The sequence below is a fragment of the Myotis brandtii genome, unplaced genomic scaffold (genome assembly GCF_000412655.1).
Source record: "Myotis brandtii unplaced genomic scaffold, ASM41265v1 scaffold131, whole genome shotgun sequence".
NCBI classification, from domain to species: Eukaryota; Metazoa; Chordata; class Mammalia; order Chiroptera; family Vespertilionidae; genus Myotis; species Myotis brandtii.
Genome location: NW_005354632.1, coordinates 5465256 through 5486471, shown reverse-complemented (window position 1 = coordinate 5486471; position 21216 = coordinate 5465256). Strand labels below are relative to the sequence as shown.

At 40.0% G+C, this 21216-nt stretch overlaps 1 protein-coding gene and 1 pseudogene across 1 annotated transcript in view; one reads left to right on the top strand and one right to left on the bottom strand.

Annotated features, from left to right (window-relative positions):
• Positions 1 to 1152: 1152 nt before the first annotated feature.
• The window catches only part of LOC102242024 (calcium-binding mitochondrial carrier protein SCaMC-1), a 21027-nt gene continuing 963 nt past the window's right edge, over positions 1153 to 21216 (bottom strand). The window contains exons 3-12 of the mRNA XM_005860121.1: positions 21031 to 21216; positions 19089 to 19215; positions 15191 to 15278; positions 13574 to 13685; positions 9885 to 10043; positions 8206 to 8358; positions 5641 to 5748; positions 4097 to 4264; positions 3038 to 3188; positions 1153 to 1331 (exon numbers count right to left, since the gene is read on the bottom strand). Coding sequence (XP_005860183.1) covers positions 1153 to 1331; positions 3038 to 3188; positions 4097 to 4264; positions 5641 to 5748; positions 8206 to 8358; positions 9885 to 10043; positions 13574 to 13685; positions 15191 to 15278; positions 19089 to 19215; positions 21031 to 21216 — 1431 coding nt within the window. The remainder of the gene's footprint in view (positions 1332 to 3037; positions 3189 to 4096; positions 4265 to 5640; positions 5749 to 8205; positions 8359 to 9884; positions 10044 to 13573; positions 13686 to 15190; positions 15279 to 19088; positions 19216 to 21030) is intronic.
• LOC102255841 lies at positions 12006 to 12849 on the top strand (annotated as a pseudogene).

Sequence of the window (21216 nt, the reverse complement as noted above, 5' to 3'; positions counted from 1 at the left end):
CACACTTGTCCAATAAAGGCATTCTTTTCCCGTTTCCATATTGTACTCTTTGGAAGTCACTGCACATGGCCACACTAATGTGTGTGGAGCTGGGAGTGAGGGATCTACATCAATTATCTGGAATTTTTCCACAGACTTGTCTATTCTCCCCATTTCTTTATTTATTTATTCAATCATTCATCTACATCAGTATGGACTCCTAAATATTTATTTTATATGTCGGGTTATAATCCAATTCTATTTCATTAATGTGTTGCTCCAATTGGTCCAGTGTTGGTGACTGGAAGCTTTCAGTTGCTATGTCCCCATCAATGTGTGCGTATGTGTCCTCAGACTCCTCATGTATGTTTCCTTCCCAAGTCCTACAATTGGTTATTTCTACTAAGGAATCCTGGTGCCTTTACTGGAAAGTGGTATTAGAGACTCAATCTAAGAGAACTGAGAGGCTGTACCCTAAGGACAATGGGCTAAATCATCACTTTAAGATATTTTACAAAATATCCAAGCCATTACCAAGGTTATAGCAAACAATAGACCTTCATGCGAAACAGAGGGCCTGAGAGTGAGGGCTGAGTGCAATCCTTAATGAGGGAGAGAATGTTAAAAGATCTTTCCAAAGTACTGACCTCTCTAAACTTAGTTCCTCAACTGAAAATTGGGATAACCCTGGCCGAGTGGCTCAGTTGGTTGGGCGTCACCCTGGGCACTAAAAGGTTGCCCGATTCCTGGTCAGGGCACATGCCCAGTAGGGGGCGTGCAGGAGGCAGCTGATGGATGTTTCTCTAATATCAATGTTTCTCTCTCTCCCTCTCCCTTCCTCTCTCTCAATCTTCTAGTATGGTTGTTAGAATTAAGCAAGAGGAGGACCTTTTAAAGTGCCTTGAAATAATACCTGGCACATAGCAGGCACTTAATACATTATAATTTTTTAAAAAAAGACAGCATGGGACTTTGACCTCTGATGCAATAATTGGGTCCACTTTACCAAAATGATTATTTCATTTATAGGTTTTATACTAGAAAACATAAAGAGAAAATGTTTTAACAATTATTTGATACTTTCTTTCCTTTTAGGAAGAGATGAATTTCTCTTTATAACCCAGGTATTATCTTACAATTAAGTGATTACAGTAATGACAATAATTTCACATTTTACTTCTTCGTTAATCCAAACGGTCCTTTCAGTATTTCATAGGCCACACAGCTTATGAATATTGCAGGCAGCACTTTTATGATATTTGGAGTGAGGCCCCTGAAAAAGCCCATTTTTCCTTCTTTGTAATATATATCTTGAATGAGATGAATCATAGTTGTTGTTTTTTCCTTCTGTGCTATAAATTGAAAAAAAATCAGTGTAATTCAATATTTAATCTTCATATATTCAGACAGTACAATGATTAACAAGAATTTACAGGGAATGAAATTATTTCAGAGTACACCTCACTCCCTACCTATAGAATAGTCCCCTGTGGTCCAATACCATAGTCACTAGACACATGTGGCTATCTGAATCTAAATTAATTAAAATGAAGTAAAACTAAAAGTTTAGTTTCGCAGTTGCACGACACTTCCAGTGCCCGACAGCCATGTGCAAGGCTACACAGCAGACATGAAAGCTTCCCATCCTGCAGGAGCTCTCCTGCACAGCATTGAAAGTCTTCAATGAGGACCTCACAGGAGCACTGGGAATGGAGTGTGACCTCAATAGTCTGCTGGGGGATGGGCAGGTGATGGAATGGATGGAGAGATTCCCCACCCGGAATGCCACGTAAATTAAACCCCAAAATCTTCCTAAAAAGAAGGGGGGGAAAGAATGTAAGAGAATATTGCTTACCACATGACTCCTTAAGGCAGTGGTTCTCAACCTTCTGGCCCTTTAAATACAGTTCCTTATGTTGTGACCCAACCATAAAATCTTACAGTGGTTCTCAACCTTCTGGCTCTTTAAATACAGTTCCTCATGTTGTGACCCAACCATAAAATTATTTTCGTTGCTACTTCATAACTGTAATTGTTCTACTGTTATGAATCGTAATGTAAATATCTGATATGCAGGATGGTCTTAGGCAACCCCTGTGAAAGGGTCGTTTGACCGCCAAAGGGGTCGCGACCCACAGGTTGAGAACCGCTGCCTTAAGGAATTTACTCAGGAAGATACTAATAGGATTATGTGAGAGCTTTTTTTTTTTTTCCAACTTGAAGGGTATTTTCTTAAAACCTAAATTTCTGACTTTACACCTAAGAGGAACAAGCAGATGCCCTCCCTTCTGTTTCACGTCTCCTCGCCAAAGAGAACAAAACAGCGTGTTCAACTGCACAAATGTATTAAGTTCCCGCTGCAGAATGTGGCAAAGGAATTCCAAGTTCATCCTGAGCTACTGCTGACTCAATCTGAGGACAGTAAAACCTGTCCTATTGCTCTGCTTGGCGCTTCCTAACTGTAAGCTCTGGAAAACAACCATTGGGAACAGAAACATGTGCAGAGTTCCAAGTAGAACTCTGTAGAGGAAAGAAAATATAAGCTCCACAAAAGGTTCTACGACTAATTCAAGATCATGCTTTAACAATCAGAAAGTTAGCTTTTTATTCAGCAATTCTACAGTTTTTCTGATTTTGAAATCAATTTCTACTCATTTAAAACAACTTGTTTTAACTGTTTTTTTATTTTTAATTCATGGAATTAATAACGATTTTATTACTTCTTTATTTCATTAGCTTTTTAAAATTTGCTTTTTGTTGCTGTTAATCCTCACCTGAGGATATTTTTCCATTGATTTTTAGAGAGAGTGGAAGGGAGGGGGAGAGACAGAGAAAGAGAAACATCAATGAAAGAAAGACATTGATTGGCTGCCTCCTGCACTCACCCCAACCAGGGCCAGGGATCAAACTGCAACCTAGGTATGTGCCTGGACCAGAATCAAACCTGGGACCCGTCAGTCTGCAGACCTACACTCTATCCACTGAGCCAAACCAGCTAGGGCAATTTTATTAGCTTTTTAAATTTATTCTTACTTCATTAAAAAACCCACACACTCACCTTGAGCCTGCATGCGTGTTCTAAGAAGGGTCAGAGGGAAGCTGGCTATCTGACCACTGGTGTGCGACAGCGTGCTACATCCCAGCAAAATCATTAAGCCGGGGTCTACAGAGTTTCCTGCATAATGTTCGAGCCAATAGTTCTTCAAAAGCTGGAAGAGAAGAAATCAGGAAACATCCTTTAACTACTGTGCAGGTTGAAGGAGAAGAAATTCATTGTTCACACAATTGCAGGAAACATTACTGAGTAGCTTCTTGATTCTGGAATGATATTGAGCATTTCCGTAGATGTTACCTCAGTTAATCCCTCAGAAACCTGACAAGTCAGTATTGTTGCCTCCATTTTATAAATTTCGTAAATGAGCCCTGACTTGTTTGGCTCAGTGGATAGAGCGTCAGCCTGCGGACTGAGGGGTCCCAGGTTCGGTTCTGGTCAAGGGCATGTACCGTGGTTGTGAGCAAATCTCCAGTAATTATTTTTTAAATTGATTTTTTACAGAGAGGAAGGGAGAGAGATAGAGAGTTAGAAACATCGATGAGAGAGAAACATCGATCAGCTGCCTCCTGCACATCTCCTACTGGGGATGTGCCCGCAACCCAGGTACATGCCCTTGACCGGAATCGAACCTGGGACCTTTCAGTCCGCAGCCCAATGCTCTATCCACTGAGCCAAACCAGTTTCGGCTTAAAAAATATATTTTTTAAAGGGAGAGAGATAGAGAGTTAGAAACATCGATGAGAGAGAAACATCGATCAGCTGCCTCCTGCACATCTCCTACTGGGGATGTGCCCGCAACCCAGGTACATGCCCTTGACCGGAATCGAACCTGGGACCTTTCAGTCCGCAGCCCAATGCTCTATCCACTGAGCCAAACCGGTTTCGGCTTAAAAAATATATTTTTTTAAAATTTCGTAAATGAGGGAACTCATTCAGCCAGAGTTTTCAGGTCAGAAGCTATTTCATGAAAAGTCATTTATAACCAATTTTTAGAATAAAAACCGTTATTGTACCAAATTTTCCAATGTAACACATAATGTCACATTATGGGGATAAACTCACCTCAAAAACAGTAAGGTCTGTGCCTGCATAAGGTATAATGCTTAGCAAGTTAGGGATATAGCCTTTGAAAAAGGTTCTAACACCTTCTTGTTTCAGAAGCTTCTTGCCACAGTCAATAATCCCTGAGTACTGTCCAGTTTTACCTACAGTGAGTCTGGTCTTTATTACCTAAATGGGGAAGAACATATTGAAAATATATTACCAGAGTCATTCAGCTCACCTAGCAATCTAGAAAGCTATATTGTATCACAATGTTTACTAATTATCATAGAAATCAAAAAAGAAAGCAATCTTAAACATAATTTTGATTCCTTACTGACTCAAACATGAACTGATAAAGTATAGAGCTTTTTAAAAAAATTAAACAGGAGAATATAACTCATCACTGTGGCTCTAATTGATATATCCATTCAAACCCCCTTACTGGGCTGTAAGGCAACATATTCTGAAACACATTCATTACTGCTTCAGATAGGTTGTTTTTTTAAAGTGCTAAATGAAATTGGCTCTTTTTCTCATGCTGGTGGTACCTCTTGCCAGTATTCCAATGCTCCCTGTAATTCTTCTGCTAGAACCTCACTCCTTGTCCTCTTAACTTCCATTCATTTAATTTAGGGAGATCCATACAGTAGTAGGAGAAATCTCTCCAAAGCAGCCAAGATTTATTTTTTTTAGATCTACTTTGCCTTGATTGGGTGGGTAGGAGGTAATCAACCAAAGACCTTATATGTATATATCCATAACCCATGGACACAGACAATAGGGTGGTGAAGGCCTGGGGGGCGGGCTGGAGGGGATCAATGGGGGTGTGGTGGGGTGAGGGAGCATATATAATACTTTCAACAATAAAGATTTATAAAAAAATAAAAACTATTGACTTTGCCTTGATTGGGCAGACTGCCTGAGCCGCCTCTGAGCAGTCAGATGGAAGGCCTTTGTTTTATGACCTTCTCTGCAGGACCCTATACTTTGAATGACCCCATTCTGAAAGTACTGCCCTCCCCAGGGCAGTGCACTCTCTTCTTATCCAATATCTGTGAATTTCCAAATTCTAACCCAAACTCACACATTCTATTTGTGCCTTTCATGAAATCCCTAACTGGAAATCATTTCTCCCCTTATTTCCATTAACGCTTCCTATTGCTCTCTCTTCTAGAATTTGTATTTTATATGTTGGACCATCAGCATTGATGTGCACGTTTTGTCTTCCTTCTGGACTATAAGAAGCTCCAAGACCAAATGTCTGTCTGACTCATCTCTGGACCTAGAAAAGTACCTCACCCGTAGTGGGTGTGCAGTATTAATGAATGAGTCAATTAAACAGCAGACAACAAAACTGTTATCTTCTTGGTACATTTACAATACTATCTTTATCCTAAATAACAACAACAACAAAATATATATATACACTAAGGCCAACTGATACTTGATATGAGCTTTAAGTCCAGTAGTATAAAATTGTTTATTATACAAATTCTTGATCTGCAATTCATTTATAACAAATTAGAAAGTATTACTTTATTAAACTTTATAATAATACATACCTCCATGGGGTAAATACAGGTCTGAGCAGTTACACCAGCCAATGAACCAGATACAAATCTCTGAATAATTCCTGTTTTAGCACCATCAAAACTAAGCCATTTCTTATACTGTATAAATAAAAGTATTGAAATGTACAATATTACTGAAATGGATTCTATATTGTTTCTAAGTTTATAACATTAATTAGTACTATAAAACTATTTGAAAAAGTATTCTAGATACCTGATATTAACATCTAGTAGAATACTTGATTTCAATTTTTATGCAATTATCTAAGATAATAAGAACCTTTTCCCCTTTTTTCTGAAGAGTAAGTCAGCAACATTAAATCACTTAAGCATCTTCATGACTGTCATACTATTTCATAAAAGACATACAAATTACACAAAGGGTGCACGGAATCTATCTTTTACATGCAGGAGGCAGCCGGTCCGTGATTCTCTCTCATCACTGATGTCTCTCCCTTTCTCTCCCTCTCTGAAATCAACAAAAATATTTTTAAAAAAAATAAAACAGAAATACCAGCCTAAAGGTCAGATCTCTTTTTAGCCTCTCACCTTCCATGTGGAAGGTACTAAATATTCTTTGGTAACTGGGTAATCAGGAATAGTAACCAGGTAAATTGCGTTTGTTACAAGGAACAACAGTTTACTCTGCTTAGCTCAAGAAACAGGGAGGCAACTGCAATAGCACATGTGGAAATAAGGAGAGCACCCTAGCTGGTTTGGCTCAGTGGATAGAGCATCGAACAGCAGACTGAAAGGTCCCAGGTCAAGGGCACATGCCCGGGTTGCAGGCTTGATCCCCACTAGGGGGTGTGCAGGAGGCAGCCAATCAATGATTCTCTCTCATCATTGATGTTTCTATCTCTCTCTTCCTCTCTCTTCCTCTCTGAAATCAATAAAAATATATATTTTTTTTAAAAAAATAAGAAAATCAGAAATACCAGCCTAAAGGTCAGGCTTCACAGGAACTAAATAAGTCAAGTTTCATGAGACTGAAACTGGAAACTCATTTAGAATCCAAGACAGGCTTAGCAAGCAGATTATCTATCCTAGGCAAGATGCTTTCCTGTTGGCCTTTTCTAGTGGTCTCTCATCAATGCAATCCTCTTAAGAATTAACTTTCTGGTTCTCAAATCAGTGACTTCCCATCAGAAAGTATGATGGGTTCAGTTCATGTGGCAGACACTGCTGTCTGTTCCTAGTACTCATTATCATCTTCTTTCGTTTAGTAACAGCCAACTCAACTGTAAACTACATTTCCCTCGTCTCCCTTGCAGCTAGGTTGGGTGGCTAAGTGACCTATTTTGGCCAATGAGAAATGAGGGGAAATTGAGTATGCAAATTATGAAACATCTCCTTAAAGATTTTTGGATTGCTCTTTCCTCTACTTGGGAAATGGCAGATGGGTGTGACCTTTGAAGCTGAGTGTTGAAGATGACAGAGCTATACTGTTAGCCCTGGACTACTTGCCTCTAGCATATTTAAGCTAACGTATCTTGGTATTTCTTTGATACAACAGCTTAGAATGAACCCTAACAAGTACTGAAATTGGTGACCAGCTGGGGGTGCTGTCATAACTAAAACCAACAATTTGTGGCCCTGTTAGGACACAGATACTGCAATCTGAGTCCAGGGCTTTGTGGAAATGCTTGATGGAGCTGCCTCCTGTGATCATTTGGAAGGTAGACCATGTGCTTTCTGAGCCTGAAGCTCTAGGAAAACTGATTGTAAAATCTCAGAATTCTGGTCAGTGTTGCCCACTCCTTGCAGCTTCTAGTAAGATCTATGAGACATGAGCTAAGGCATCTCTCTGCTTTTCTTCCCTGGGCCTTTTCTGAAGCGATCGGAGCCGGGCCAGCCCAGAAAATGGAAACCTTGAGATGTGCATAGAGCACTCGTAGACTCTTATGTGATGCTAATAGGTTACACTATTTAAAAACAAATATAGCTCATCTTAACATTAATTGATTAAGTACAATTAAAATCTTAAATCAGATTAACAAATTTAAAATAAAACATTCAAATTGCTCAAAGGAAAACCAATATCGAAATGTTTTAGAGGGCTTCCTTCACTGTGACATTGAAATGAAAAGAACTAATAATACACATCAGTTATGATAATATACTATAATCTATGAAACATTTCTTTTATCCTCACCTGAGGATATTTTTCCATTGATTTTTAGAGAGTGGAAGAGAGAGGGAAAAACAGAGAGAAATACCGATGTGAGAGAAACACATCAATTGGTTGCCTCCTGCATGGGCCTTGACCAGGGCCAGGGCCGGGGAGAAGCCTGCAACCGAAATCAAACCTAGGACCCTCGGTCCACAGGCCGACGCTCTGTCCACTGAGCCAAGCTGGTTAGGGCCATGAAACATTCCTTATAAACAAAAGCAATATAAAAACAAAAATAACCAAATGAGAACAAAGTCACTTATATTTAAATTGACATCTATTGCTTGACACTCCAGTTTTTTCTCATGAAAGCCTGAACTTTTTAAACATTCAATTTTAAATCTGATCTTCGTTGTAAAATTCCACAGACGATAGCATTTTACCTGTTCATAGGCCCCGATCTTGATGACCGTCTCAGGTGCAATTTTAAAAACATTTGCACTATTTCCTCGCCAAAGAGAACGAATTCCTCCTTCTTTTATCATCTGCTCAAACCCACCAATTAACTTCATTCTCGTTGGCTCTAAACTATGAACCTAGAAAAAAAAGAGAAGGAAGATTTTCCTGGACCAACTAATAGGGCTGTGCCTCATCGCCTGGGGCCCAAAAGAGCTGGCAGAATCTTCAAACTTCCCAACCTCTCTAAAGATGATGATGTCCATCAGTCTGTTGTCAGAAAGCCCCAAAACACAGAAGGTGTGAAACCCAGGACTGAAGTCCCCCAGATTCAGCACCTTGCTGCTCCACGTGTACTGCAACTGTCCACACATCAGCTATTGCTCTGAACCAGCAGCACATTAATAAAACTAAGGAAGAAGCGCAGAGTCCAGAGGCTGCAGAATCCGGCCAGGAGATGAAGGAAGACAAAGAAAAACACCAGGAACAGATCGCCAAGAGACAGAGGCTGTGCCCTTTGGCAGCTCCTCCCTCTAAATCTGAGTCGGTCAAAAATAAGATTTTCTAAGATCTTAGAAAATAAGATCAGGCATCACCACAACAAAAGAGCCCTAGCCGGTTTGGCTCAGTGGATAGAGCATCAGCCTGCAGACTGAAAGGTCCTGGGTTCGATTCCAGTCAAGGGCACATGCAAGGGTTGCAGGCTCAAGCCCCAGTAGGGGGCGTGCAGGAGGCAGCAGATCAATGATTCTCATCATTGATGTTTCTATCTCTCTCTCTCTCCCTTCCTTACTGAAATCAGTAAAAATATATTTTAAAAAAACTCTCTCATCATTGATGTTCCTATCTCTCTCTCTCTCCCTGCCTTACTGAAATCAGTAAAAATATATTTTAAAAAAAACAAAAAACAACAAAAGAAAACCTATTCATAATCCAATACCAATTGTCACAATGTTACCAAAAATCCCAAAGAAAATAAAACACTAAAGTATGTAAATTTAATTACAAATTTAAATTCACTAGGTTGTGGATTATTAATTTTTATACCCTTGCAGAGAAAATATTCAGCAAATATTAAATCTTAATTATTTAACAGATTAAATCATACAGTATTTTATAACTACTGTTAACAATTCATTACTCAGTAAAAAAAGAAAAGGAAATTAGACAACATTAACTCTAAAGAGGTACAAGTTAGTAATCTGCTCCAAGTAACTTAATTTCCATTTTTAAAAATATTCTTAGTACTTAAATAGTAGAGTAGAACCATGCTATTAGGGCAGTGTCAGAAGCTAGAAATAACTAATAAATTAGACTAATGGTGTCTTATCACTTCTTTGATAGATTTAGCTACATTTCTGAAAAAAAACATCTAATAGAGTGGTTCTATTATTTTATTATTTCAAATAAAAATTCATTTAAACAGCATATAAGCAGCTTTAAGAAATTAAGAAATCTTTAATGTAAAAACAAAAATGTAAAAACAGAACTAGATGATAGAGAAAAGTGTGAACACTTGATAAATTAAGAGGATAACCTTTTACATTTTCAGAAAATGTACAATTTTAATGACTAGTATGAAATGTGCCAAAACATTTCTTTTGAAAATTATCAAGGATTTTTCAAATGGCTTTAATGTGTAAGGGCCACCGAACTTGCGCATCACCTGCATCATGACTCTCAAGCGGTCAAAAGGTGCCGTGCACGTTCTTGAAACGGCGCTAGCTATTCCTCCTACCACCAAATGCCGCCGCCAATGTCCAGAACTCTTTTCTTCCACAGTAAAGTCATCTGGAATAGCTATGCTCTCCCCTATGTCAATTATCTAATAAAATGTAAAAACAGAATTAGATGATAGAGAACAGTGGAAACACTAGATAAATTAAGAGGATAATTTTTTTACAAAGATCAAAAATCACAAGTTTTTTTTCATCTCTCATCTCCTGATAATGAAGACTGACAATGTTCTTAGCACTTGTACTAGACCAGCGGTTCTCAACCTGTGGGTCACGACCCCTTTGGGGGGTCGAACGACCCTTTCACAGGGGTCGCCTAAGACCATCGGAAAACACATATATAATTACATATTGTTTTTGTGATTAATCACTATGCTTTAATTATGTTCAATTTGTAACAATGAAAATACATCCTGCATATCAGATATTTACATTACGATTCATAACAGTAGCAAAATTACAGCTATGAAGTAACAATGAAAATAATTTTATGGTTGGGGGTCACCACAACATGAGGAACTGTATTAAAGGGTCGCAGCGTTAGGAAGGTTGAGAACCACTGTACTAGACCAAATAATTTGCATTCAGATATAGGTTTACTATAAGATCAATGCCCACTGATAAAAGAAATTGAAGACACAAATAAATAGAAAGATATATGGTGCTCGTGGGTAGGAAGGGTTGATATTGTTAAAATGTCCACACTACCCAAAACCACCTATAGATTCAATACAATCCCCATCAAAATTCCAATGATATTTTCCATAGAAATAGAAAAGAAATCCTAAAATGCACATGGAACCACAAAACCCTGAATAGACAAAGCAGTCCTCAGACAGAACAAAACTGAAGGAATCACACTCCTGCTTTCAAACTATACTATAAAGCTATGATAATCAAAACAGTATAGTAACGGCATAAAAACAGACACATAAATTAATGGAACAATCGAGAGCCCAGAAATAAACCCTCACAGATACAGTCAACTAATATTTGACAAGGGAGCCACGAATACTCAGTGGAAAAGGATAGTCTCTTCAATAAATGGTGCTGGGAAAATTGGATAATCACATACAGCAGAATGAAACTGGACCTCTCTCTCACACCACTTACAAGAATTACCTCGAAATGGAGTAAAGGCTTAAACATAAGATCTTAAACTGTGAAACTCCTAGAAGAAAACACAGCAAAAAAGCTCCTTGACATTGGTCTTGGCAGTGACTTTTTGGATTTGACACCAAAAGCATAATTAACAAAATCAAAAATTAATATGTGGGATTACATCAAACTGAAAACCTACAAAGTGTGAGAAAATATCTACAAATCATATAGCTGATAAGGGGTTAATATCCAAAATATATTAAAGAAACTCATACAACTCAATAACAAAAAAAATCCACTGAAAATGGGCAAAATTACTAGAGATACAGATGTCCATATATATGAAAAGATGTTCCATATCATTAATCACTGGGGAAATGTGAATCAAAACCACAATGAGGCCAGCCGGCAAGGTTCAGTGGTTGAGCATTGACCTATGAACCAGGAGGTCATGATTTGATGCACATGCCTAGGTTGCAGGCTTGATCCCCAGTATGGGGCATGCCAGAGGCAGCTGATCAATGATTCTCCCTCATCATTGATGTTTCTCTCTCTCTCTCCCTCTCCCTTCCTCTCTGAAATCAATAAATAAATTTTTTTTTTTAAAAAACCACAATGAGTTACTACCTCACACTTATTAGAATGGCTATTTCCTAAAAAAAAAAAAAAAGGAAAAGAAACAACAAGTATTGGCAAGACATACATACACACCCATACCCACATAGACACACATCTATGTACAATAATAAACAATGGTCACTGTACTGTCATGAGAAAGAAGGAAGTCCTGCCATTTCCATAATATGGATGGGCCTGGAGAACATCATGCTGAGTGAAATAAGTCAGACACAGAAAGACAAACACTGTATGGAATTACTTCTATGTGGAATCTAAAAAGCCAGATTCACAGTCTTTCCCTTCAGCGTGCCACTGAAGATCCTGGTGTTGCCATGGGCCGCCGCCCCTCCCAGGGTTACCGGTATTGTAAGAACAGCCGTACCCAAAGTCTCCTTTGTGCTGAGGTGTCCCTGATGCCAAGATCCGCATCTTTGACCTGGGGCAGAAGAAGGCAAAAGTGGACAAGTTCCCACTCTGTGGCACATGGTGTCAGATGAATACGAGCAGCTCTCCTCCGAAGCCCTGGAGGCTGCCCGCATTTGTGCCAACAAGTACATGGTGAAAAGCATGTACTTGGCAAAGATGGCTTCCTCCGAAGCCCTGGAGGCTGCCCGCATTTGTGCCAAGTACATGGTGCAAAGCTTGGCAAAGATGGCCTTCACCTCCGAGTGCGGCTCCACCCCTCCCACGTCATCCACATCAACAAGATGTCCTGTGCTGGAGCTGACAGGCTCCAGACAGGCATGAGCGGCTCCACCCCTCCCACGTCATCCACATCAACAAGACAGGCATGCGGGGTGCCTCTGGAAAGCCCCAGGGCACAGTGGCCAGGGTCCATGTTGGCCATGTCATCATGTCCATCCGCACCAAGCTGCAGACCAAGGATCATGTCATTGGGCCCTACGCAGAGCCAAGTTCAAGCACCCTGGCCACCAGAAGATCCACATCTCCAAGAAGGGGGATTGTACTAAATTTAATTCGGATGAGTTTGAAGACAGGGTGGCTGAAAAGCGGCTCATCCCAGATGGCTGTGGGGTCAAATACATCCATCGTCGTGGTCCCCTACACAAATGGTGGGCCCTGCACTCAGAGTCTCGGTGCTGCCCCCTCCTTACAACCACCAGTAAACCCTACTTCCTATCCACAATAAAAGTAAATAAAAAGCCAAATTCATAGAAGTGGAGAGTAGAATGGTGGTTGCCAGGAGCTGGGGAGTGGAGGAAACGGGGAGGTGCTGGCCAAAGGGGACGAACTTCCAGTTCTGAGATGACTAAGTTCTGGGGATCCCATGTAAAGTAGAAACAGTAATTATGTGAGGTGATGGAGGTGTTAGCTAACCCTACTGTGGTCATCATTTCACAATATAGAAGTGTCTCAAATATGTTATACACCTTAACTTACAAATGTTATATACCAATCATATCTCAATACATTTGAAAAAACAGACCAAGATATAAATGCAGTAGGGATCAATGAGATGCACATTAAACCAACAAGATATCACTTTATGTCCAACAAAATGGCAAATGTCAGAAAACTGGATAATTCCCAGTAACAGTAATATCAAGAGAAGCAGGAACTTTCCGGCACTGCTGGTAGGAGTGAGCTGGCGTAGCAAGCCATTCTGGGAAATAACATGGCTAGATGGTATTTTGGAAAATGAAGACTGAATACCCTAACAATTTTACAAATGCATATTCCTTCTGACTCAGAAACTCAGGTAACATTCTTTAGGATGCATAAGAGAAAAGCATTTTTTGTGGGTGGGGAATTAGAGATAACACTATGAGGAGAGACTACTGTTTCTTTAGCCACTGAGGCTGAAAGTATTATAGGGATTATGTGACCATAATAACAGCTATGACACTTACGACTGATAAAAAATACAAACTAATCTTACAGTAGAACGCTTCCAGAAGCCAGCAATTTCATCGATACTTTTTGCGGGATGAAGTAAAAAGTAGTACTTCCATTCATCCCAGTCTACTGTCATTGTTCCATCACTGTCCATGCTGGAATTTAAAAAACAAATAGTGCTTACAACATTTATAACAAAGATAGCACCATGATAAAAATTAATTAAATGCTTCTTACATATTTATGATAGAAGCCATTCCTTTGGACTTCATGAACATTGCTGTACTTTCATATTTTAATGGACTTTATTTTTTAGAAAAATTGAGAATATAGCCCTGGCTGGGTGGGTCAGTTGGTTGAGCGTTGTCCTGTACACCAAAAGGTTGCAGGTTTAATTCCCAGTCAGGGCACATACCTAGGTTGGGGGTTTGATCCCCAGTCGGGGCACATACAGAAAGCAACTGATCAAGGAGGGCACATACCTAGGTTGGGGGTTTGATCCCCAGTCAGGGCACATACAGAAAGCAACTGATCAATGTCTCTCTCTCTCCCTACCTCCCTCCCTTCCTCTCTCTCTAAAAATCAGTAAAAACATATCCTTGGGTGAGGATTTTTTTTTTAATTGGGAATATAATACAGAGTTACACCCCTTTTCCTCTAATGGTATCATCTTTCATTATTATGGTACATGTTACAATTAATGAACCAATATTAATACATCATTAACTGAAGTTCACACTATCCTCAGAGTTCCTTGTTCCTAACTAATGTTCCTCTTTTGTTTTAGGATTATGAGGTAATCGTCATGTCACCTTAGGCTCCTCTTGGCTGTGTCAGTTTCTCAAACTTTCCTTGTTTTTGGTAACATTGACAGTTTTGAAAAGTATTGATCAGATATTTTGTGGAATGCCCCGCTGATGGAATTTTAACTATTTACTTGTATTTCTCTCACACATGCCTTGCTCTTTTAAAGGGAAGGCTATTTAAAGTCACCTTTATATTGCTAGCACTGAGCACTCAGTAAATGTTAGTTGAATGAATGAATAAATGAATAAAACTGATGATGAACCTTATGAATCTTCTAATAATATTTTTCCTCTGACCCTCTTTTCCCTACTTATAGCTTTTAAATCAACTTTAAAATAACCTTTTACTTATTAATTTAAAGAGAAGACTCACTTTTTACCATGAAAAATTCAGGGTTTACTCGACTTTTAAGCATCTCAAAATCAAAAAACACAACAGCTATTGTTTCTTTGAAGTCTAAGTTAAAGGTGGAATTAAGTGAAATGCTTTTTCAATTGCATTTTTCTCAATGGAAATTCTAAAAAGCAAATTCCATCTGCCAACAAAAAGATCCGTATGATGTCCAGTCCCAGCCAAGACAAAATAATGGGTGTAGAATGTATCCTCTCACTATGAACAATTACAAAACTGAACACAACATATGTACGGCCAAGTGCTAAGTTATACAACTCCATCCGACTAACAAACGTAGTTACTGGAGGGTTGTGAGCTTAATGGAAATCCTGAAGGTGAGCAATGTTGAAATAAAGGAAGGGAGGGATGGAAGGGAAGAATGGGCTATATTTATAGAAATTAGTTTCTAACTTAGAATATTAAACAAAAATGAAAACTATTAAAAATAAGAAGGGCTGACCTTTGGAGAATATTTTTTGCCTGAGCTTCAGAAATATCTACACCCAGTGACTTCAAAGCAGTGATTATTTCTGAAGTTTCTATTACTCCTTTAAAAAGTGAAAAAAATGTCATTAAAGTCTCTCAGAAGATAACAAGGCAAAAATATACTTAGAACACAATAGTCTTAAAAAGCCCATGTCTTTTATAGGCCGTCCATCCCATATTCACAGCCCAAAGACTAAAATGCTCTAAAAGTAAGAAACTTTATCAACTATACTTTAATTAAAAAGGGCTTTACATTCCAGAATTTTTAAAAATAAAAAATGTTTTGTAAATGTGGCACTAAAATATTTGTTGGCAAAACATGTCTCAAACTGATGTGAAGTTAATTTTAATCAATTATTTATCTAATTCAGGGTTATGCATTTGTTTCATTGATGGAATATTCATGTACAGTTGACATTTGAACAATACATGTTTGAACTGTACGGGTCTACTTTTACACGGATTCTTTTCAATAAATACAATAGGGGATTCGCATCCACAGGTTTTGCGTCCCCGAGTTCAACCAACCTCTGAGGGTTCAACCAACCTCTTATCAAAAACAGTATTTTCGAATTCCCAGCCATGGTTTTATAACTACAAATCAAAAATACTGTTTTCGCCCTAGCTGGTTTGGCTCAGTGGATAAAGTGTCGGCCTGCAGCTGAAGGGTCCTGGGTTCGATTCCAGCCAAGGGCATATGTCCAGGTTGCAAGCTCGATCTCCAGTAAGGGGTGTACAGGAGGCAGCTGATCCATGATTCTCTCTCATCATTGATGTTTCTATCTCTAACTCCCTCTCCCTTTCTCTCTGAAAAAAAATAAACATATATTTTTTAAATATTGTTTTCAATACACAGTTGGTTGAATCCTTGGATGTGAAGGGCTGGCTAGCATTATCTTTTTAGGGACTCAAAAGTTGTACTCAGATTTTTTACAGTATGGTGGTCAGTGACCCTAAAGCCCCAGTTGTTAAAGGTCAACTGTATAGTTGCACAGTGGTGCCCCAGACCCTACTTTAATTATTAAATAACAACATATATGCACAGTACCCATTTTCTAAAAGCAAAATTCTAAATTTCTAAACACATCTGGCCCCAAGGGCTGCCATACAAAGTTTGTAGATCTAAGACAGATCTTGATTATTGTACCTAGCTGGAAAGAATTAAAAAGCTAATTCTGAAGCTCTGATTCGGAGGCATGAAAATAAAGCCACTCAACATTTAAGGCAGTGGTGGTCGGCAAACTGCGGCTTGTGCCTCGCGAGCCACATGCAGCTCTTTGGCCCCTTGAGTGTGGCTCTTCCACAAAATACCATGTGCAGGCGCGCATGCACAGTGCGATTGAAACTTCGTGGCCCATGCACAGAAGTCGGTTTTCGGCCTGGGTGAGTCTATTTTGAAGAAGTACTGTTGATATTTGGCTCTGTTGACTAATGAGTTTGCCGACCACTGGGATAAGGAAAGCGCTACACAAAAGTGGCCACTGAGGCGGCAGCAATGAGGATGCCGAGAGCAGGTGCTCAGTCAGAGGGCCCTGCAGGGCTGCCAGAGCCGGAGCCACAGGTCCAGGTGGGCAGCAGCCCTGGTGGCAACAGCGGGGCTTCCTACCTACGACGCAGCTCAGGGGCTCAAACAAAATGAAACCAGTGAGACGCCTGCTCCGCCAGAGTGGACCTTGGCCAGACTTTGGGGACTGTGATGTCCCAGTTTGGCTAGTCAAGGCAGAAATGAAAAGATCTATGTTGCTAATCACTATATTACTTTGGGATTTCCGTCCTGCCTCAGAAAGACTATTCTCTATTATTACCAGTAACTACAAGCACTGGTGTGCAACTTCACCAGGGACAATAGTCGCGTAATATTTTTACCAATGGCATTCTAATTTCCCTGATGTATCTGACAAGACGGATTCATCAACAAGATGGTGAAATTTCAGAGCAGCACAAGAGCAGAACATTCAGTCCTAGAGTGGCAGCAAATGACAGCCCAGTCTCATTTCAAGACGTGCCTCTGGGTGCTACCTCAGTATGACCATCCAGAAAGGCCTACACCTCCTTCTGGGAAGTGCCCGGGAGCTTGAAGCACTGCGCTTTGGGGATTAAGGGTAATGGAACCACTTTTGTGCTCAGGTCATAAAGCCTCTGATATTCAGGTTATATTTTCTTTGACCCAAGAATCCATCAGTGGAAACCTTTAAACCAGTGGTCGCCAACCTTTCGGACCTCAAGGACCACCAGTGGGCCGCAGACCACCAGTTGGCGACCGCTGCTTTACATCACTTTCCTGGTACGCTTACAATTTTTTAATTAACAAAAGTTAGATTTCACAAAATTTAAAAATCAGTGGATAGAGCGTCAGCCTGCAGACTCAAGGGTCCCAGGTTCGATTCCGGTCAAGGGCATGTACCTTGGTTGCGGGCACATCCCCAGTAGGGAGTGTGCAGGAGGCAGCTGATCATTGATGTTTCTAACTCTCTATCCCTCTCCCTTCCTCTCTGTAAAAAATCAATAAAATATATTTTTTTAAAAAAATTAGATTTCACAAAAGTTAAAAATTAACATAACATATGTTTCTTATATAGATTATAAGTAGGTTCTGATTACCCATGGTGGGTCAGCCACATATGGATGCAGAAGTGTTCTACTCTACATTCAGTCTCTCTGAGTTAAGGATTTGTAACAAAGAACAAGTCAGCATGGATACTGCTCACAGCACTATGTATAAGAACAAAAAGCTGGAAACATCCTAAATATCTAGCAATATGGGAATGATTAGATAAGTTTACTCACAAATGGAATATTTTAGAGTCATTAAAAAATGTTTGTCGCCCGACTTATGAATCAGGAGGTTAAGGTTCCATTCCCGGTCTGGGGACATGCACAGGTTGCAAGCTTGATCCCAAATCATGCAGGAGGCAGCCCATCAATGATTCTATCTCATCATTGATGTTTCCATCTCTCACTCCCTCTCCCTCTCTAAAATCAATAAAAATATGTTAAAAAATATGTTTGTGAAGAATATTAAATGAAGCAGAAATGCTTACATGATAACATTAAAAGAAAAAAGCAAGCCCAGCCAGTGTGGCTCAGTGGTTGAGCACTGACCTATGAACCAAGAGGTCACGGTTCGATTCCCAGTCAGGGCACATCCCCAGGTTGAGGGTTCAATCCCCAGTGTGGGGCATGCAGGAGGCAGCCAATCAATGATTCTCTCTCATCATTGATGTTTCTATCTCTCTCTTCCTCTCCCTTCTTCTCTGAAATCAATAAATATAAAAATATTTTTTTAAAAAGCAGGATACCAAACTACACACACAGTGTGACTGCAATTGCATCTACAGAGAGAGAAAAGAAACCAAGGGGGGGAAAAACAGACAAAAAAGTCTAAAAGGAAATATAAAAATAAATTAAAATGCTAAATCTGATCTCTAGCCAGCAGCGTTACAAGTAACTTTTACTTTCTTTCAGGAGGTTTTCTGTGTTATCTAACTTTCCTGCAACTGAAATATTTTCAAAATAAACAAGAAAACAATAAATGACATTTTTTTAAACTACCATGACATATACTGCAAATGAGTGGTGAGACCTACCCACTCAGCCAAGTAGCATAGCAGAGGGCAAAAACTATTTTATTAAAAGATGGTAACCAAAATTAATTAATTAGTTAATTAATTTTTAAGAAAAGATGGTAACCACACAGAAATTGTAACAATAAATACAGTTTATATATTATTTCTAGAAATTAAAAAAATACTGCTAAACACGTAACAAAATTGAATCTTTGATAGCAGGAGTTAATTAAAGGCTAGTAAACATATCCTTTGGTACTGCTACTCATGCTAAGCTAATTGTGAATAAAACACACACATACACACCATCATTATTTAAGTCCAGACTCTTAAATGCCAGCCTCATTTTTTTCTCATGGTCTTTAAGGTATTGCAAAAATTCTTGGAAGTCCAATCCTGAATCAGCATTGGTATCTCCAGCTTTAAAAATGTCCTGCAAGAAAGAAGAAACCATTGCAGAAACACATTGCAAGTGAAGCCCCTGTATCATTTCCACATTGGCAATTAATAATTTCACTCATGCTAATTATGATGTCCATCCACAGCCATTGGCCTACTTTTTCAGTCACAGATACAAGGCTAAGTAATATATATATATATAAATTGTGCAATACTAGAGTCAATAGCCACATGTCATTTCAAATAATTATGGATCTTAGAAGAATTTACCTGCGGTGATCAATGAATGCCAAATACTTTGAAAGAATAAAGATACCAAGATAGCCCTAACCGGTTTGGCTCAGTGGATAGAGCGTTGGCCTGTGGACTGAAGGGTCCCAGGTTCGATTCTGGTCAAGGGCATGTACCTTGGTTGCGGGCACATCCCCAGTAGAGGGTGTGCAGGAGGCAACTGATCGATGTTTCTCTCTCATCGATATTTCTAACTCTCTATCCCTCTCCCTTCCTCTCTGTAAAAAATAAAATATATTTTTTAAAAATAAAGATACCAAGATACATAGTTCTTGCCATCAGAGACTCCCACTCTATTAATTAAATGAGATAAAATATGTGCAATTCTAGCCTGGCCGGTGTTGTTCAGTGGTTGAGCATCAACCCATGGACCAAGAGGTCACCAGGTTCGATTCCTGGTCAGGGTACATGCCTGGGTTGCTGGCTCAACCCCCAGTAGGGGGCGTACAGGAGGCAACCAATTGATGTTTTTCTCTCATCCATGTTTCTCCCTCTCCCTTCCTCTCTCTAAAATCAATAAAAAACATATTTTTTAAATGCTAGAGATAACATATTAATGATTAAGCCATTAATCTGAAGGGACTAAGCTGAGTGAGAGGATATAAGTACGAGACAATGAGAAAAGTTAATTCAGAGGAGTTTTTGGAGCACAGAACTCTTAAGGAATTTCCTGAACCACAGTAACGTTTGGACTTCATACCAGGCACACACATCTCACGGGGGAAACAAGTGGGGTGGTACCTGAAGACTGTGTAGCATTGAGAGAGGAGAAATAGAACAATTGTTTTCTCTTGATATGCTGTCACTTCCATCTGAACAATTCTTAAATAATCAAGTCAAAGACCCGTCCAGAGAAGGAAGACACCCCTAACTAGGGCAACGTGCTAAACCATCAGCTCGAGTACTGTCAACCCACGGATGAGGGTCTGACCCGCCCCAAACCCTGTGGATGTCAGAGACACACAGCAGCTCTGGGGCCCCATCTGGGCCTGTCCTGCAAACGCCCTAAGTTAGCATTTTGAAAAACCCTAACTTAACTCTGGTGCCGTGTCACGTATAGAAATTTTTTGATATTTGCAACCAGAGTAAAACAAAGACTTATATTTTTGATATTTATTTTATATATTTAAATGCCATTTAACAAAGAAAAATCAACCAAAAAAATGAGTTCGCGTGTCACCTCTGACACGCCTGTCATAGGTTCGCCAGCACTTGGATTAGGGGCCTAATCTAAGAGGTCTTTTATAAAACTCTGCATTCCCAGAGGCTAACGCAGCTCCTGAAATCCTGTGCGGGTTCAGTACATGGTGACTGGGCCACCGGAAACCCACCGGGCTTTCCCCAACGTGCCCAGGAGAAGGCCTGGGCCCTGCGGGCAGGGCCTGTCTCAGGAGGTGGAGACGGTTCGCTGCGTTACTGTGCGGGAGGGGCTCCCGGGCGAGAAGTCCCCCCTCACACACGGGCCTCTCTCCGAAAGCAGCTCCAGGAAGGAGGTCTGGCCTCCCCCTCTACTCAACGTCCCTCCAGGGCCCGGAACCACGTCCCCTGGGTCAAGCACCTTCTCCGACTGCAGGCCAAACGTGGAGCTCCAGTTTTTCAGCCCTTCGCGGAGCTCCGTGATGTCCACCACCCCGTCCCCGTTGCGGTCAAGGTCTTGGAAGAGGATCTTGTAGGGGAAGATGTCCTCGTCCTCCTGGCAGGCGGCCGTGGGCAGCACGAAGCTCCGCAGCCGGCGCCGCAGGGC